The sequence below is a fragment of the Cokeromyces recurvatus genome, assembly GCF_025118155.1.
Source record: "Cokeromyces recurvatus strain NRRL 2243 chromosome Unknown BX663scaffold_27, whole genome shotgun sequence".
NCBI lineage: Eukaryota > Fungi > Mucoromycota > Mucoromycetes > Mucorales > Mucoraceae > Cokeromyces > Cokeromyces recurvatus.
In genome coordinates, this window is record NW_026251413.1 from 221,959 (window position 1) to 239,803 (window position 17,845).

A 17,845-nucleotide genomic window follows, 5' to 3' on the forward strand; every position below is an offset into this window, starting at 1 on the left:
AACTTGTGTTATCAGTGATAATAAAGCTATTATTAATTGTATTATTAAAAACACGTTTTTCTTTCTGTCTCTCGGTTATTTTTTTTATTTTTTTAACAAGAAGAATCTCCTAATAATAAAGTGTTCGATTTCGCTTGCTACAGATGACTTCAATATAATCCTCGCCTTTTAACTCAGATGCGTACTAATATAACTATAAAAAAAAATGAATATGAAGACATGATTTGTTGTCAATATGTGTAACTACTACTACTATATGAATTAGTAGTGGTCCATTAGTTATGTATTCATTTTTGATCCAGTGTAATGACTTTATAAATATATTATGATTACACCCTTTAAATAGTTACACAATGACTGATTTTTGTTTATTTATTTACTCACGTTTCCTGAAGTACAAAGATTCTCGTTATCGTCTACAGATCCACAACAAGAAGTTGAATATGAATAGTCGTTATTAGTCAATAATAACACATGTTTTTGAAATGGCGAATTTGATTCTATCTATTTTGTCTGGTTTCATCATTAAATGATTGTTCCTTTTTTTTATTATTCGCTCCCTCCCCTTCCTTTCCCCCCCTTCCCTTCGGCCCCCCCTTTTTTATTTATAATTACTCTGAGCTATTTGTTTTTAAACTTTTTTTTTTTTTCTTTAGTTCTTTTTCCTTTTCTTTTTTTCTTTTTCTTTTCTTTTTTCTTTTTTTTTTTTTCTTAAAAAAAAATAATATAAATATTTATTTATATATAAAACTAAAGGAAATAATAAAAATACTCTTATGACAAGTGAACCGTTGTCTGAGATAAAAAAGACATCTTCAAGTCAACAAAATAGAATTAAAGAGAACTTGAAACATTCAAAGACTTTAAAACAACACGTATTAGATAAAGAACTAGGTAAAAAAAAAAAAAAAATCATAATACACACACACATAAATCCTTTATTAAATACTTGTTTTATATTAGAAATATCGGCTTTATTTACATTAGGTGTAATTATCGCATTTTATTTAGGATCTTCTTTCGCTAAGAAATGTTTAACGATATCATATAAAGTTGGGGAGAATCAATATGATAAAGGTTATGATGATATTTATTTCGTTGGATATTGGGTAATCGCTTTTACTTTTTTACGTGCGATGGCTATAAAATTCGTTTTCTATCCAATTGGAAAATATTTCCGTATTACATCTTTTTCCAAAAGACAAAGATTTACTGAACAAGCTTGGTCTTTTAGTTATTATGCCATATTCTGGTCAATCGGAATGGTAAGTAAGAAAAAAAGAAAAAAAAAAAGGGGAAGGGGCTGATGATTGAATGATGAATTATCTATCATAGCATATTATGTATCATAGTCCTCATTGGTTTAATACTTCACAATATTGGATTGATTATCCACATATTCTTATATCAAAAAAAATGAAAATGTATTATTTGATGCAGCTTGCATTTTGGATACAACAAGTCTATACTATTCATGTAGAGAAAAAAGAAAAGATCATTTGGCTATGATGGTTCATCATTTTATTACAATTGCTTTAATCGTGTCAAGCTATTATACTAATTTTACTCGTATTGGTAATGCTGTTCTTTGTTGTATGGATTTTGCTGATATTTTCCTGCCTGTAAATTTTTTTATTTTATTTTTTATTTTTATTTTATTAAGAAAAGGAAATTTTACTATTATTATTATTTATTATTAGCTTGCCAAGGCCCTGAAATATATTGGATTCACTTTTGTTTGTGATGTGACATTTGGTATATTTGCTTTATCATGGCCTATTACAAGACAGGTATTATTTACTATGATTATTTGGGCTACAGCAGGTAAAGTAATAAATTGAAAAAAAAAAAGATAAAAGAATGGAACAACTGGTTTATTTTATTTATATTATAGTTGAACCAAGCCAATATATTGATATGAAATGGGAACCTGAAAAAGGAAAATATTTTACGCCACTTACACAGAAAATATACATTACTTTGTTTGTACTTTTAAACATAATTATGGTTTATTGGTTTTTAATGATTGTTAACGTGATTATTCGCGTTTTGCGGGGCAAGAGCGCTGAAGATACCCGAAGTGATGATGAAGATGAAGATGACGAGACTATGTAAGTTTTTTTTTTATGCTTATTTTCAAGGAGATTTTTTTATTCACACGTAATTGAAATAGGAGTGATAAACAAATTGATTCTGAAAAGCACTAAATAGAGAAAAAGAGCAAAAATTTTTTATATATATATATGTATTTAAACCTATTTAATGTGTATTTATTTATTCCTCTTTATATAAAAAAATTTGTTTATGGAGAAAAAAAAATTTTTTTTTTATCACTGTCTGTCAAGAAAAAAAAAATAATAGATTATCAAATTCAAATATGATAATATAACAGTAAAAAGGACTGATATCGATTAGAATGAGTCTTGGCAATAAATATTTATGCTTATCTGCAAAAAAAAAAAAAAAAAAAAAAAAAAAAAAAAAAAAAAAGCTAATAATGGGACCAATCAAAAGCTTATAGTGGAACTTTGAATTTTGCTGCACAATAATAATATGTCAACAGCTTGTTAGGAGCAGATGCTCAATAGTATTATAATTTTTAGTGAAATAAAGGGGGAGAGGATGAAAAGTGCAGTTTTTTTTTTTCAGATCGCTTGACCACTAGGTAAATCGCTACCATAGAGTATGTTGGATTCTGTCATTATAAAGTATGAGCAACTAGAGAATATTGGAGAAGGGATCCATACTGAGATAATGGAGTTAGTAGTACTTTTGCAATGTTAGTGAAAACTGTTTTAATGTCACTACTTTTTTTTTGTTTCATTTAATAGTAATAGAGACAAAGAATTCATTATTACGTATTCTATAATATAGTTTTTTTTTAAGTCCCTTTACCTGGTCTATAGATAGAACAGAAGGAAGGACGTATGATAGTTGATATGAATCAATGAATCAACAGATTTACAGACGTTTTATAACATAAGATATGAATCTTTATCGGAAGGTGACAGCAGAATCTCTTCTGGTAATAAGCGATTTGTTATATAATGAATAGGATAGTTTCTGCTAAATAAAAAAGGGAGGTTTTTTCTTCTTCTTCTTCTTCGAATAGTTAGATCCAGTGCTTCCTCTTCTGGAATAGTCAGATCTAACATCTGTTAATTCTTTTCTTGAGTCTTCAAATGTAATTTTTTTTTCTTTACAAAGATGGTCTTGATGAACAAGGAAATGAGGCAACGGATTGGAAGGAAAATTTGATCCCTTCCTTGGATTAAAAAAAAAATTGAAAGAGAAGTCTGAATGGGATATATAATGAAAAGAAAACTATATAAAGTCAATCATTCCAAAAGTCAGCAAAAAAAAAAAAAAAAAAATATATATTATCTTATAAACTATTTTGATCAATAGCCTTCTGCCACAACAAAAGATGCAGTCGATGCTTTAACACAAGTCTTTGAAGGATTTAGCTTTAAAAAATCTACTGTTGTTGGAGAATTTATATCCAAGGAATGTAGTATATCTTGTTGTAAGAAATGATGAAACAAGATTTGAATGGATAAATACAGATATTGTATTTTTTTTTTATTGATGAAGCTGGTTTTAATATTGATATGAGGCCGCAAAACTGCTCATTCAGCTCGTGGTACTCCAGCTATGATTACTAAAAGCAGTATCCCATACAGTTCTCGGAGCAAATTTCTGTCATAACAGATATTGTAAATATCGAGTTGAAGATTCCTCAACTCCCAAAAAGAAAAAAGAAAGTCCTAAAACATGTCTAGTTTAAAATAAAGAGCAGTATACTATAGAGAATGAGCTGCTTCAAGGGAAAAAAAAACTATTGCATATTTATATGTAATATCTGTCTGCTGCATTATTTTATCACGTCTCCATTTTTTTTTTTTTTTTTTTAGACCTTCATAGGTGGAGTTAGATATCACCATTTTAATTCAAATTCCGTTTCACTCTATACATAAATTTATTTTGTTATTGCGTTGTTCTGCTTCTTTGTTAGAATTTATTACAAAGAGGAAAAAAAAAAATGTCTGATGGTATAAGACAAGCTCTTATTTCGAACCTATTTCCTCAAGGTAGCAATAAGAAAAAAAAAGGATATTCTCTCTTTTTTAGTTATTTATTGTTTGTTATCTCTTACTTTTCTCATGTTTTTCTCATCGTTAACATTAGGTTCCTCAGAAAAATTAATCATCCACATAAAAACATATAAAGACATTCAGTCCACCGAGAATAATAAAGATTTCAAAGGAACACCACGTTATTTATGTCTGACCCGTAAGTTGCATAGATATATCTTTATTTTATTTTTTATTTAATTATATTATATAGAAAAAAAGAATGCCATGCGGCTTTTAAAGGTGAAAAGAAATCAAAATGGAACTTTTAGTATTTCCAGAGCTTGGTCTCTTGATGACATTAAACAGATTCAAAATCTCGATGTAAGGCGTATTTTTTTTTTTTTTATTGCTTGTTTGATGCTTAGTTTTGGCATCTTGACTTTTATTCTAGAATTATCAATTTTCCATTATACTCAACAAAACATATTTATGGGCAGTTGAAAGAAACAGAGATAAAATGATATTCTTAGCTTTTCTAATTGACGTAAATATATATATATACATATTTATATGTATATATGATATAACATGAATTTTAATATTTACAATAGTCTTGTCGACGCTCAGCAACACGAATGCCAAAGTTAGTTAATATTGATGAAAGTCGAATTATTCGATGTGAGTCCACTTTTTTTTTTTTTTTTTTTTTTTTTTTTTTTTTTTTTTTAGCTTTATACTCATTATTAACTTCTTTTATACTGTTATTATCATTAGATTTGGCTGACCCTCATGCTCCTACTATGGGTTTAAATAATCTGAATGTATCCACTTTATCTGATAATAATATAGATCATAATGCACCACTCTCTTCCACAATCCATGATGTGCCCTCACCTTCTACAAGTACAGGCTATAATACAATAACACAAGCCTCTATACACTCTTCAAATACTATCTCTGAAAAATCTTCTCCAAAACCTACTTACACGCAACAATCGCTAAAGCCTAAAGCTCCACAACATCAACCTTCTGTTTCAAGAACATCGCCTACCCTTTCGCCACAATTATGTAAAAAAAAAAAAGAAAAAAAAAGGTTTTTTATAAAACTGTAAACTCGTATTCTAATTTTTTTTTTTTTTTTTTTTTTTTTTAGTATCTCGAGAAAATATCAGTCCTCAATATAGTAATAATACTGAAACTTATCAGCGTGATGAACGTAAAGAACGCGATCGTATTAGAGAAGCTAAAAAGGAACGAGAAAGATTGGAAAAAAAGGCACAAGAGGAAAAGGAACGACAAAAGAAAGAAGAGGAAAATCAAGTAAAGATGGCTGAACAGGTATCTTTGATGAATGTCGAAGAATTATTAACAGATTCTAATTGGAAAGCAAGTGGTAATGCTGCAGCGCTTGAAAAGAGATTATTAGGTGAATTGCATGCATTAGAAGCTGTAAGTTATATATATAAATATTTGTATATATTTGTGCACTTAAAAAAAATGCTTAATATATATATATATATATATATATATATATATGTGTGTGTGTAGGCTAATGTTCATGCTATTATTCAATCGGATGAACGAGTTCGATCAATTGTAGAGCATATCGATAAGTCTTTGGAAGAACTAGATAAGATGGAAAGTTGGCTATCGCTTTATGGTGCAGAGCTTAACGTAAGTGATGAGAAAACAGAAAAGATTTAACCTCTTTTAAAAAAAAGAAAGAGAGGGAAAACCATTTGTAATTTATCTATCCATTTTTACTTTTTCCTATTCTTGTATTATTTTTGTTATTTTGATCTTTTTGCAATTTTTTTTTGTTATATCTACATTTTCTACTTACTCCCTTTCTTTTGTAATGTAATCAAATTAAACCAATATATCTATTTTTTTTTCTTTTTATATTCTTTTTTCGTATCTTTATGACTATAGAGTATGGGTGATGATATTCGTGAAATAGAGACACAAAATAGAGCACTTCAAATTTTGAATTCAAATCAACATGCACTGATGGCTGAGTTAGACAACTTACTGGTAAAAAAAAAATCAACTCAAATGAAACAAACCTAGATATATCAACTAATATATATATATGTATGTATGTATATTAGACAGCTATTTCTATACCTAGAAGATGCTTAGATAGCTTGCAAAATGATCCTATGGAATCAGTAGATGATGTGATACGCATTCAAGAATCTGCAGAAATTTTACAAAAGGTGATCAAGACAAAATTAGAGGATGGTTTACAAGAGATGATAGCTGTTCAACAACGTCTTGAAACATATAATGTGCATGGGAATAAATTTAGTGAAAGAATATTCAAGTTTTTAAAAGAGCAATTTGAGCTTCAGGTAATCTATATATATACATACATATATACATTCAAGAAATTGAATGAATAGAATGTAAGCTCATACCTTTTATATAAGGCAAAAATATATTTAGATCAAAAGTCGAAATCAACTGCTGCTGGAAATAGAAAAATAGTTGCACAACCTCATGAACAAATTGAAAATCAATTGATCAAATATCAGGGATTTAATCTTTGGGAAAAAGAAATGGAGCCTAGAATGTATAATGAATTACAAAGAGTAAAATAGATAACAAAGTTCTTTTTTTGATCAATAGAGAGGAAAGGGGAAAAAAAAAAAGAGTACTCATATATATACATATATGTATTCATTTGGATATAGTATTATGCTCAAGCAATGGCACCTTTATATGAACGTGATATACGTGAGCTAATTGATGCGACACGATCCTATTATGCAGCTCTACGTAAGCGAGATATAGATGAGCTTGATTATGGTAAGTCATTCTTATTATCCATTCTTCTTTTCTAAAATGCAAATATATATTTAAATGTTATGTAGTCTTTAAACCTGAAGAATCTCGACCTGCAAGGGCATTAGCCTATGCACCTAATTTACGAAGTGACGACTCTAAACCTCATCGATATCGTCATATGCTTCGTGGCTCTGTAGAAGGAGTAATCGGAGGAAGTTTCAGTGGTAATCGTTCAAGTATAGATGAAGATGAAAAGGCGGCTGATGATGTAAAGTTAAATATAATTTGTGTGTGTGTGTGTGTGTTTAGGAGGGGCGGAAGATGATATTGAATATATATATATATAATTTTAATTCATTTATAGGCCTTTGCTCAAATGATAAGTCAAGCTGTCATGTTGGTTTGCAGGGAGCAGAATTATATGAGTGATTTATTTGAACTTCGACTTCCTAAATCATTTTTAGAAAGAGACATGGTTTATTCACAAGTACCTAATAAATCTGATTTATACAGTAGACGAGATAAAATTCGTGATGTTAAAATATCAAAGAAGATTTTGTAAGCTTTTTTTTTTTTTTTTTTCTGTGAAGAAAGAAGGAAATTAACGTATTTATTTTTCAAGATCTTGGATGGAAATTATTTTCGAGACTTTAGAACCAAATTTGGTAGGATTATTAGAATATGGTGTCAAAAGTGATCCAACGTAAAGCTTAAACTATCTTTTTTTCCCCCCCTAAAATTTGAAATGTAACTAATTAATAATGTAATACAATATAGTCAAGCAGTCAGTATGCTTGGTGCTGTTGAATTCCAACAAGAGAAATGGGATGGATCAGACCAAGAATTTGTTTTATCTTTATGCAAATCCATATTGCAAAGATTGACAAAAATGTTTCAAAATTTTATTGTAAGTCATATATATATATATGTATACATTCAATGATAAATAATGCGTATATGTTTGTTAGAATGAGCAAGTTCGTGTTATTGAAGAAACAAAGGTCAGTTCTAAAAAGCGTAGAGGTATTTTATCTTTCTTTAGGACATTTCCTATCTTTGCAATGCGATTAGAAATAGCAGCACTGAATGTTCAACCTGAATCTGAGACTCGGGTCACAGTTAATAATGCATATGAAAAGATCATTCAAGCTATGATGGGAAGTTTAGATAGTATTGCTCGAGAAGGCGATCAAGCTGGTGATGATAAAGAGCAATTAAATGCAACTATCATGTATATTGGTAAGTCAAAAAAAAAATCTTCAGATATAAAAAAACACAGTTCTCACATATCCCCTCCCCCCTTTTTTTTTCTTAAAAAAGAAAATATGCATCATATGTATCATACACTACGAACAAATAAACTTCATGTTTTAGAGAAATGGATAAAACATGCAAAAACACAATACGATAATAGTTTAAATGCTTATATCAAGGTCATCATCCGTCGTCCTCTTGGGAAACTTCTCGAATTCTTTGAAGGTGTTGAACAGATGACACATACAAATACACCTGAGGAAGTTTCGTTTCATATGAATTATAATAAGACTCAATTACGTAAAGTCATTATGTCTTATCCACCAAAGGAGATCAAGAAATCTCTTGAACAACTTTATAAACGTGTCGATAAACATTTTTCGGAAGAGGAAGGTTTGTTGCAAGTCGTTTGGCGTGGTATTCAAGAGGAATTCATTCGTCAACATGAAAAAATGGAAGACTTGATACGTAAATGCTATCCTGATGCAGGTGTTCAGCTTGAATTCACCATTCAAGACTTGCTGGGAATGATGAGTGAACTTGCACGAAAAGTAAATGTGTAGAGGAGAATGCAAACTATGTAATAATAATAAAAACAGAGTAAAAAAAGAACGGATACCAATATAATCTATATAAATGTACATATATATAAAAAAAAAAGAAAAAAAAAAGACTATATGTGGTGTTAAATAATTAATCTGCAAAGATGTTTCTTTGCAATAACAAAAAGAGCAACATTTTCTCTTTTATTTTTATTATGTAATAAAGATGGTTTTTTTTTTTTTTTTTTTTTTTTGTTTAGAGATCTTTCTTAAGAGTACCCATAAATTGATGCTTTTCGGCAGCAGTTTGGAAACGACCATGACCAAACTTGGAAGAGGTATCGATGAATTTAAGAGACACCTTTTCGAGAGCAGAACGCTTAGTGTGAACGGTAAGGGACTTACGAAGAGTGATAACACGTTTCTTGGCACCAGCACAACAACCCTTGATCATCACAAAGTCTTCATTTACAATACCATAATGAGGGAAGCCACCCATAGGAGTGATAGGCTTCTCAGTCAAGTCATATTCAGTAGTACCTGACTTGGCATCAGCACCATGAGCAATACGGTAAATCTTTTTATTAATTTCAGTACGACGGTGATAACCTCGTTGACCAGCACGAGCAACAGAGTACATTACTCTACTAGGATGCCAGGCACCAATACAAGCAACCTTACGCAAACCACGATGTGTCTTACGAGGTAACTTCTTAGTACCCCAACGATGTGTAACACCTTCAAAACCATGACCTTTAGTGGTTGCAATAATATCAATCATCTCATCTTGTTCAAACACTGAACCTACATTAACCTCCTTTTCAAAATGATCACGTGCCCATTCCACTTTATCTGCCACAGAACCACCATTTAATTGAATTTCCATAATGTGAGCCTTGCGTTGATGAAGTTTGGCTTTAGAGATTTGTGTATGAGCAATGACACGGACAACAGAACAGTATTTCTTGATACGTTCAGTTTCACGAGCAATGTCTTTAGCGCCTTCAGCATACTTTTGAGCATATTTAGTGAAGGCCTTCTTCTTGGAACGGTACCAGTTCTTATAGAATCGACGCTTAGCTTCTTCAGAGAGATGTTCAGCCCAAACGGTGGTTAACGAACGAAGACCACGAGGGGTTTCAACATAGCCAACCATACCAACAATGACCATAGGGGGAGATTCGATAACAGTAACGGCTTCAACAATTTCTTTCTTATGCATCTTGGATCCAGGACGTTCAAGATCACGAACAATATGTGTCATGCCAGCTTTGTAACCCATGAAGGCAGTCAAGTGAACAGGAAGCTTAGAGTTATCCTTGGGGTAAGCCTTAACACGACCACGATGAGATCTGGTTCTCTTACGAGGTCCAAAACCTAAATGACCATGACGAGGTGCTTCAAATTTTCTATCATAAGTTAATTAAATATTAGCTGAACTGAAGCATTTAACATTTGAATCTAATGATTGTGAAAAAAAAAACAAACCTATGAGACTAAATAAAAAAAAATGAAAAGAGCTACAGGTTAGATATCTCGTAATGACTCTATTAATAGATGTATAAATTATGATATTTACCATATTCTATTATGTTGGATGGATGGATTAAAAAAAAATAAAAGAATAGAAGCAGATAGCTAGTAGTAGTTATCTGATTATGCGGGAGGAGCAGCAAGGCAACAAGCGTATAATTATTATAAACTCCGCTTCAGAACCTGGTAGTATTGTTGCTATAGTAGTAATAGTGTTCGTTCTACTGGTTTTTTTTTCTCAGGTAAAACAACATCAGCATACTAAAAAATAAATAAGCCTTTCCCTATTAGCATTGTTAAATAGCATGTAAGAGAAGAGAAAAATAATAATAACAATCAAAAACGTAATAGCAACTATTACATAATAGTAGTGAATAATATTATGCAAATTACCCATTGTTTAGTAACATGCATATTTTTGAAACAATATATACAAATAATAATAATAAAAAATAGGCTTTATTTATATACCTATTTCTGCAATATATTTTAATATTAATAAGAGGATGTACGATGTAATGAAATACTATATTGATACAAATTTAAGGTTTTTTGATAAAGTTATTAGATTTGAGTGTAACATAAAAAAAAGGGGATCAATATTTATGCTGACATGAAAGAAATAGAAAAAAAAAAAAAAAAAAAAAAAAAAAAAAAAAAAAAAAAGCATAATATATTATCGGGAAACAAATAATTAGTAGTAGACAATAATCACTATTTTTTTTTTCTTTTAAAGGGATAAGATTAGAACTTTCTTTTTTTTTTCTTTTTCTTTTTTCTTTTTCTTTTTTATTTAAAAATATTAAAAAAAAAAGAGAGAGAAAATGGCAGAACGCCGCAATTCAATAAAGATAGAATGTCAAAAAGAACAATTAGCACATGATGAAAAGGACTTTTCAGATAAGCAGACAATTAATTTTATGAATGAATTTAAAGAAGATCATCTATCTATCGAATCAGGAACAGATAGACTTGAATTATTGCAACCGCCTGATGGCGGAAAAGCCTGGCTAGTTTTATTTGGCTGTTTCTGTGTAAATAAATAAATAAATAAAAAGATAATAATACATTTAAAATAATGTACTGACTTGATATATATATATATATGACAGGGTATATTTTGCACGTAAATATTATGATACATCTAAATAGGATATTTAAAGAAAAATATACATATGTATAACATGATTAATAGACAGGGTTACAATTATGTATGGGGCATTTTTTTGAATTACTATAACAAGTATATTTTTCCAGATCAAATGACAGCTTTATCATGGATTGGATCATTATGGCTAGCTTTAGCAAATATTGTGGGTCCGTTTTATAGTTGGTTTGCTGTAAAAGTAGGTTACAAATGGATGTTGATAACTGCAGTAGTGCTTTGGTCACTAGGAATTATGTTGGCCAGTATAGCAACACAGGTACCATATTTATCATAATTTTTGAAGAAAAAAAAAAAGACTTAATATATATGTATACATGTGTGTATTAGATTTGGCATTTATATTTAACACAAGGTGTATTAATGGGGATTGGAGCTTCTTTAGTTTGGTTTCCATGTGTTAGCGCTGCTCAGCAATGGTTTTCAAAACGTAGAGGATTAAGTGTAGGTATAGCAATTTCAGGCTCAGGCTTTGGTGGACTTATTCTTTCAAATGTGATACAAGCCATTATTGACAATCTGGGATATCAATGGGCACTTCGTATTGTTGGTTTTATATCTTTTGTGTTATTGTCTATCTCTGTTTTTACTGTACGACCTCTGAATCCACCTCAAAAAAGCGATATTAAGATCTTTAACCTTCAACCTTTCCGTAATATTCAATTCAACTTGCTATTTGCCATTCAATTCATTGGTAACTTTGCTTTTAATGTAAAGTGTAAAAAGGATATAAATATATATATATATATATATATATATAAGTGTGATAATGAAGGTACTAATGATATAAATACAATTTATTATTATTTCTATTACAATAGGTGCCATCTAGTTTCTTACCTGGTAAAATATATATATATATATATAATGAAGTTATACATTGATACTAACAATAAGCTTGTCTAAATATTTTTATTAAGCCTATGCTGATTATCTTGGATTAGATCCTTGGATTGGTACAAATATGTCTGCTATTATTTCAGGCGTTATGATCGTTGGTAAGATCTCGAGTGGTTTCATTAGCGATTTTGTAGGAAGAGCCAATATGACATTTATCACAACTACATTGACGGGTGTCATGTGTCTTGCTGTTTGGCTTGTAGTGACGACGCCAGCTGGTATCTGGGCTTTTGCTGCCATGTTTGGCTACTTTGGTGGTGGATACCTTGTGATGGTCCCTGCACTTTTAGGTCAAGTGATTGGAATGGATGATATTGAAGCTGCAAATGGTCTATTGTTCTTTGCTTGGTTCTTTGGTGGTCTCTTTGGTTCACCGATTTGTTCTGCTTTAATCAATGATGCTAGTGGTCATCCTACCTATAATTATGCCATCATCTTTGGTGGCGTTCTCATGGTGTTTGCTGGTCTATTGGCTTGGGTTGTGCGTGTGATAAGAGGGGGCTGGAACCCGTTTATCAAAGTCTAAATTATCATATTCCACATAGTATACATACAAATATATATATATATATTCTTGTATTTTTATTTTTATTTTTTTTATTAGAAATAAGGAAATATCTTTAATGTATTATACATATTGACAATTAAATAGGTTCTTCTTGAATTTTTTTTTTTTTTATATTATACATAAGAGATAATTTGTATTTATTATACTTATTTTTAGTTGAATTATATATCTTCTTCTAATATCATTTCATCATCATCATCATCATCATCATCCTTTTCTTCTTCTTCTTCTTCTTCTTCGAAATTCATTTTTTCATCTTCTAAAAATTCTAAATTCTCGGGATACAATTTCAAATACAAACGATTCAATGTATCCAAATCATTTTCAAGATCTAACATTTCATCATCCTTATATGAAAATCGATCCTCAACTGTTGGTAACTGAGCAACATCTATGGGTTTAGGCATCCATTCAAACATCTTATTTCGTTCCTCTTCAGATACATCATGATCATAAATGTAATTGTATTGAATAGGCTGGACTACATCCTTGACCAAAACTGGCGGCTTAGGCTTCTTGGGAGACATTGGAAACTTTTGTGGAGGATCAGGGGGTCCATCCACCAGACAAAAGAACTCCTGAGGATCAAATGTACCATAGGTTCGTTCACAAGTGGATACATGTCGATGATACGCCTGAGCTGTATCCTCAAGTGTTTCCAACGTTTGTAACTTACCCCAAAGATCCATGACTGGCAACTCCTCAAACATAGGTAATCCCCCTTGGGCAACTGACTCAAGATCGTATTACGCTGCATGAGTGGGACCATAAAGGTCCCAATGACAGATTGTCGTTTTTCAGATTTTACATGTGTGCCAAACTCAACATGATTAGTCGAAAAGGCTTCAAAGCCTTGGAAATTAGGGTAAAGCATGACATAAGCTCGCAAATAAACAAGTTCGATAAAGTATTTCTTCCATGATTTTTTCCATTTATCAGATCGACTCCCGGGGACACTGATGAGTCGTGTTCGATGACCTTTTGGTAGATTGAGATCTTCAAGACGTCGCACTAGATATGCATGGAATTCACGCCAGTGTTCGGGGAAATAGACAGCACCCCAACTACAAGGAATTTGGCTTGCATAAGGGATATGGTTTGGAAATCCTGCTGGTAGAAGAACTGAATTAGGATTGAAACTAACTCGGCCTGCTGGGATCAGTTCCAGGTTGCGAGGCGCATACAGACTAATGCCATACATTAAACGATATGCCTCTTGGTTACCACTATATCGATATTTAAGTATAGCATATTTAGACCATACATAAAAGAGAGGGGAGACTTCAATATCATCCTCAAGAAGGACAGCATATTCATGATTATGGCTAGGATACCATGACTCAACAATGGCAGGCATAAGCCCACCCTTACGAATACGATGTCGAAGCGTTTTTTTACCATATTTCCACACAAAACTATTTACAAGCATACGTGTTACTCTATCTGATGATTGTTCCATATTAATCATTAAATCAACTTGATCTCCTAGATAGATTGACTTTGAAGCAGATTGTAAAAGACGTGACAATGAATGAGGTCTTCTATCAGTAATCATGACTAATTTAATTTGAATTTTATTCCAATCTGCAAAAAGAGAAAAAAAAAGAAAGTTAAATTTATTTTACATGTATAAACTAATATATATATATATATATATATACTTTACTTGATAGGGCATCTAAAGAAAGATTAGGTATCCACAAAGCATGTACAATCTCATTCTCAGGTAAACCAATTTCTGTAATTTGATAGGTTTCTGCCACTAATTTTAACGAATAATAAAGAGGCATTGCACTAGGATCATTTATAGGCTTAACCTGAATCATGATATGAGGATGAATCATTTTTACAAGTTGACCCACTAGGATATCCTTAGAACGCTCCAACGTAAAATCATGAATTTCAATATTGCTCTGACAGTTTGTTTCATTCAATACATGTTGTACTCTTTCCTTATTAATATCATCACCCAATAGTGCTAAATGAACTGGATCTTTGAATCGACATATTAATGGGTAAAGAGAAATAAATTGCTTTGTCGATTTAATGATTAAAAGTACGTTGGGTTGATTAAAGAATCGATGTTGTAAAACAGTTGGAAATTGATTCTTAGTCATGTGAGTCTTCCAAGCTACATTAGTGTTCCAACTCTCTAAAGCTTGTTCACAAAGCTGCTTGTTAATTATAATCTGTGGTGAAGGTAAAAAGACAGTGGGGATATTAAGCTGATGATTAAGATTAAGACTGATATAGTAACCTAAAGGTAATTTAAGAGATTCCAAAGATATATCTATCATTATATAGGGTAGCCATGATTTACGAAGAAGCCAAGCACCTAATATCATATCTGCAGGCTGTGACAAATCAATAGGTAAATGTGTATCAACTGGTAAACAAAAATGGTTTGGAGTAGTAGATTGAGGATTGAAGACAAGAGCTCGAGTGCCGATCAAAGCATCTTTATAGTCATCATTCTGGTGAACTTTCATAAGATATTCCAGCTCGTTTAGAGATGATTCAGATAATGGCATATTCTCATCTAATACATATATATATTCTGTATTAATTTCATGCTGGTGAAGTGCCTGAAGCCAAACTGAAGCCCCCGCTGTACCAGCAGAGAAACCATCACTCTCGGTCACATCAGTATTCATGATTGAACGATCTATAGCAGTGACTTTTATTTTTATATTGTCTGACACTATCTTTTCATTAATAAGGGGTTTTAATTGAGACGAGCAAATAATAGATACTTCAAAGTTGACAGGTACTGAAGTCCAGCTAGAGATAAGGACATCTAATTTTGATAAAGTATTCTTTGAATAGATAGGTAAAATGATGGTAACATCTTGTAATTGTACTTGGTTATAAATAAGGGTATCATAATCATGGCCTTTTGTTGTATAAGACATAAGTCCTTTTAAAAAATTAATCTTTTGATTGGTTGGATTATAAACTGGATTAGATATCACCCAAGGATTATATTCTAATATCAATAATAAATTAAAATAAAGTGCATACATACGTTAAATGTATTTTACCATCATCCCATGTTGTATTCAATGTTGGCAATTTGACTTGATTAAAGGCTACATTTGATAATGTAGTGTCATTTGAATGAGTTATTTTTGTAATAGTAGTAGTAGTAGTAGTAGTAGAAAAGGTAGGATAAGGGCTTGGTAAAAGAAAGACTAAGGATAAACTTAGGGATAAAAATAAAAGAAGAAATTTGAATATTCTTTTAGGTGAATTAAGCCATGACATTACTTGTTAAAAGAAAGGAGAAAAACAATAAAATAAAATAAAATAAAGGAAAATAAAATAAGGAAAAAAGAAAGTCAATAAAAAGGGGTGGAGTTTTCATCTTCCGCCGAATTTTTTTTTTTTTTTTTTTTTCTTGTATATGTATATGACTATTAAGTTACACTATGTCGTCATTTTAATTATATATATATATATATATTTTAAGCTATTCCTTCAATAGTAGCAAGTTTATTATCTATTGTGGTTCTCTTTTTGTACCATAAAAATTGGCAAAAGATAGAGAAATCAAATATTAAAGTACCTGCACTACCTATTAAATAAGGTAATGACTCTAATAAAGAATCTAAAGTTTGACCAGGATGCGTTAAAATGCTTGTTGCATAAGTTAGATTACCACAGACAGCAAATATAAATAAAGAAGCTGATAAACCTTCTACTGATTGTCGACGACGATTTTTAAGCAATTGAGGTATACGTGACATTAAATAAAGAGATGTACAAGACCAAGCAAGTATTCTACCAAGCCATAAAAGACGATCTTGAGATATACTATTCATTATTATAGAGTCTTCTTGTTGTATATTAAATAATGTACCAAACAATAAGATAGCCATAAATCTATGTTGTTTATGATGCTTTATAGAAGTTACAATGATAGGTTGTTCATCCTTTGAAGAAGAGAGAGTATACCATTTAGAAGGTGAAGCAGAAGATGAAAATGGTGTTAATTCGTCTAAAACATTTGTATGACTGATATTTAAAGGAGTGTGTTGTAAAGCAGGATGTTGAAATAATGTATCTTCAGTATTAATATCAATTGCAGTAGAGGGTATAATAAGATAATCATCTTTTGTAGCTGTAGAAGAAGAAGGCTTTAATTTATTGTAGTAAATCCACTGGAATAGTAAACAAAGATCAATTGAAACAAAATAAATTCCCAAATATAATTGAAATGGTAATTGATGTGTTAATATAGCACCTAATAAATTAAATGTGTCTCCTATAAAAATATAACTATTAGCCTATCAATCTTTATCATCATTTAATACATTCATTCATTTTACCTGCTAACCAAATAGATAAGAAATTTAAACTTAAACAATCTGCTGAACCACTTTTATAATTCTGAATGACTTGTCTATATCAAAGAATAATCATGTCATGTTATGTTTTTTTAGTATATAAAAGAAATGACATGGTAATTTACGGTAATTGTGCATTTAACCAAAAGAAAATAGAAATATATCCTAATAATAAACTTAATGCATCCTGTGTGCCATATACGCAATCACCAAATATGATCTAAAAGGAAGAAGATGATAATTTATTTACTGTTATGATCTATATGAATTTAATTCTTTATTTACATTTATCCATTTGTTATATGGGATTCCATCTTCTGTAGGTAGACAAATTGTCATTATTATATATTATATATAAATAAAGGCTCTCTTAGGGTTAGGGTTAGGGCAGGGTATACTATATATAAAGAAGAAAAGAATAAAGAAAAGAATAAAAGAGGGAGGGATCATTTCATTCTTTATATATAAATTTTCTTTATCATTATAGATAGAAAACGGAAATCAAAAAAAAAGAGGGGGGACAAATTATACTTCTTTTTAAAGGGATAATTTCCCTTTTAATCATATTATGAGATTTTAGTCACGAGAACTATTCCGATGACTATAGTCTCCCTCTCTCTCTCTGTCTCTGTCTCTGTTTCTGTCTCTGTCTCTGTCTCTCTCCCTCTCCC

At 30.7% G+C, this 17,845-nt stretch overlaps 6 protein-coding genes across 6 annotated transcripts; 3 read left to right on the plus strand and 3 right to left on the minus strand.

Annotated features, from left to right (window-relative positions):
* Window positions 1–689: 689 nt before the first annotated feature.
* Window positions 690–2,339, plus strand: BX663DRAFT_519773 (TLC domain-containing protein). The gene is made up of 6 exons (XM_051529037.1): window positions 690–894; window positions 964–1,265; window positions 1,336–1,424; window positions 1,481–1,622; window positions 1,701–1,824; window positions 1,895–2,339. Exons 1-6 carry the CDS (start codon window positions 777–779, stop codon window positions 2,113–2,115), a joined length of 996 nt encoding a protein of 331 aa, XP_051379855.1. The 5' UTR covers window positions 690–776; the 3' UTR covers window positions 2,116–2,339.
* Window positions 2,340–4,042: 1,703 nt separating this feature from the next.
* BX663DRAFT_554579 (exocyst complex component Sec3-domain-containing protein) lies at window positions 4,043–8,683 on the plus strand (the record flags this gene model as incomplete). Its single annotated transcript, XM_051531546.1, has 18 exons — window positions 4,043–4,091; window positions 4,189–4,293; window positions 4,348–4,457; window positions 4,528–4,620; window positions 4,688–4,754; window positions 4,851–5,144; window positions 5,230–5,525; window positions 5,625–5,750; window positions 6,009–6,110; window positions 6,188–6,430; window positions 6,509–6,670; window positions 6,773–6,887; window positions 6,953–7,134; window positions 7,231–7,424; window positions 7,489–7,569; window positions 7,644–7,773; window positions 7,835–8,105; window positions 8,187–8,683. The coding sequence occupies 18 exons, from the start codon at window positions 4,043–4,045 to the stop codon at window positions 8,681–8,683; spliced, it is 3,117 nt and encodes a 1,038-aa protein (XP_051379856.1).
* Window positions 8,684–8,918: 235 nt separating this feature from the next.
* Window positions 8,919–10,609, minus strand: BX663DRAFT_554580 (60S ribosomal protein L3; the record flags this gene model as incomplete). The annotated part of the gene is made up of 3 exons (XM_051531547.1): window positions 8,919–10,071; window positions 10,151–10,158; window positions 10,589–10,609. The coding sequence occupies 3 exons, from the start codon at window positions 10,607–10,609 to the stop codon at window positions 8,919–8,921; spliced, it is 1,182 nt and encodes a 393-aa protein (XP_051379857.1).
* Window positions 10,610–10,999: 390 nt separating this feature from the next.
* BX663DRAFT_519783 (major facilitator superfamily domain-containing protein) lies at window positions 11,000–12,909 on the plus strand. The gene is made up of 5 exons (XM_051529038.1): window positions 11,000–11,229; window positions 11,308–11,619; window positions 11,691–12,071; window positions 12,182–12,203; window positions 12,281–12,909. Exons 2-5 carry the CDS (start codon window positions 11,371–11,373, stop codon window positions 12,784–12,786), a joined length of 1,158 nt encoding a protein of 385 aa, XP_051379858.1. The 5' UTR covers window positions 11,000–11,229; window positions 11,308–11,370; the 3' UTR covers window positions 12,787–12,909.
* An 80-nt stretch (window positions 12,910–12,989) lies between these two features.
* On the minus strand, window positions 12,990–16,095 carry BX663DRAFT_563582 (uncharacterized protein; the record flags this gene model as incomplete). The annotated part of the gene is made up of 4 exons (XM_051532016.1): window positions 12,990–13,529; window positions 13,595–14,412; window positions 14,495–15,814; window positions 15,870–16,095. The coding sequence occupies 4 exons, from the start codon at window positions 16,090–16,092 to the stop codon at window positions 12,990–12,992; spliced, it is 2,901 nt and encodes a 966-aa protein (XP_051379859.1).
* A 160-nt stretch (window positions 16,096–16,255) lies between these two features.
* Window positions 16,256–17,617, minus strand: BX663DRAFT_459563 (PQ loop repeat-domain-containing protein). Its single transcript, XM_051523923.1, has 4 exons — window positions 17,460–17,617; window positions 17,300–17,394; window positions 17,157–17,230; window positions 16,256–17,092 (listed from the first exon to the last, which is right to left on the minus strand). Exons 1-4 carry the CDS (start codon window positions 17,511–17,513, stop codon window positions 16,293–16,295), a joined length of 1,023 nt encoding a protein of 340 aa, XP_051379860.1. The 5' UTR covers window positions 17,514–17,617; the 3' UTR covers window positions 16,256–16,292.
* Window positions 17,618–17,845: the final 228 nt, after the last annotated feature.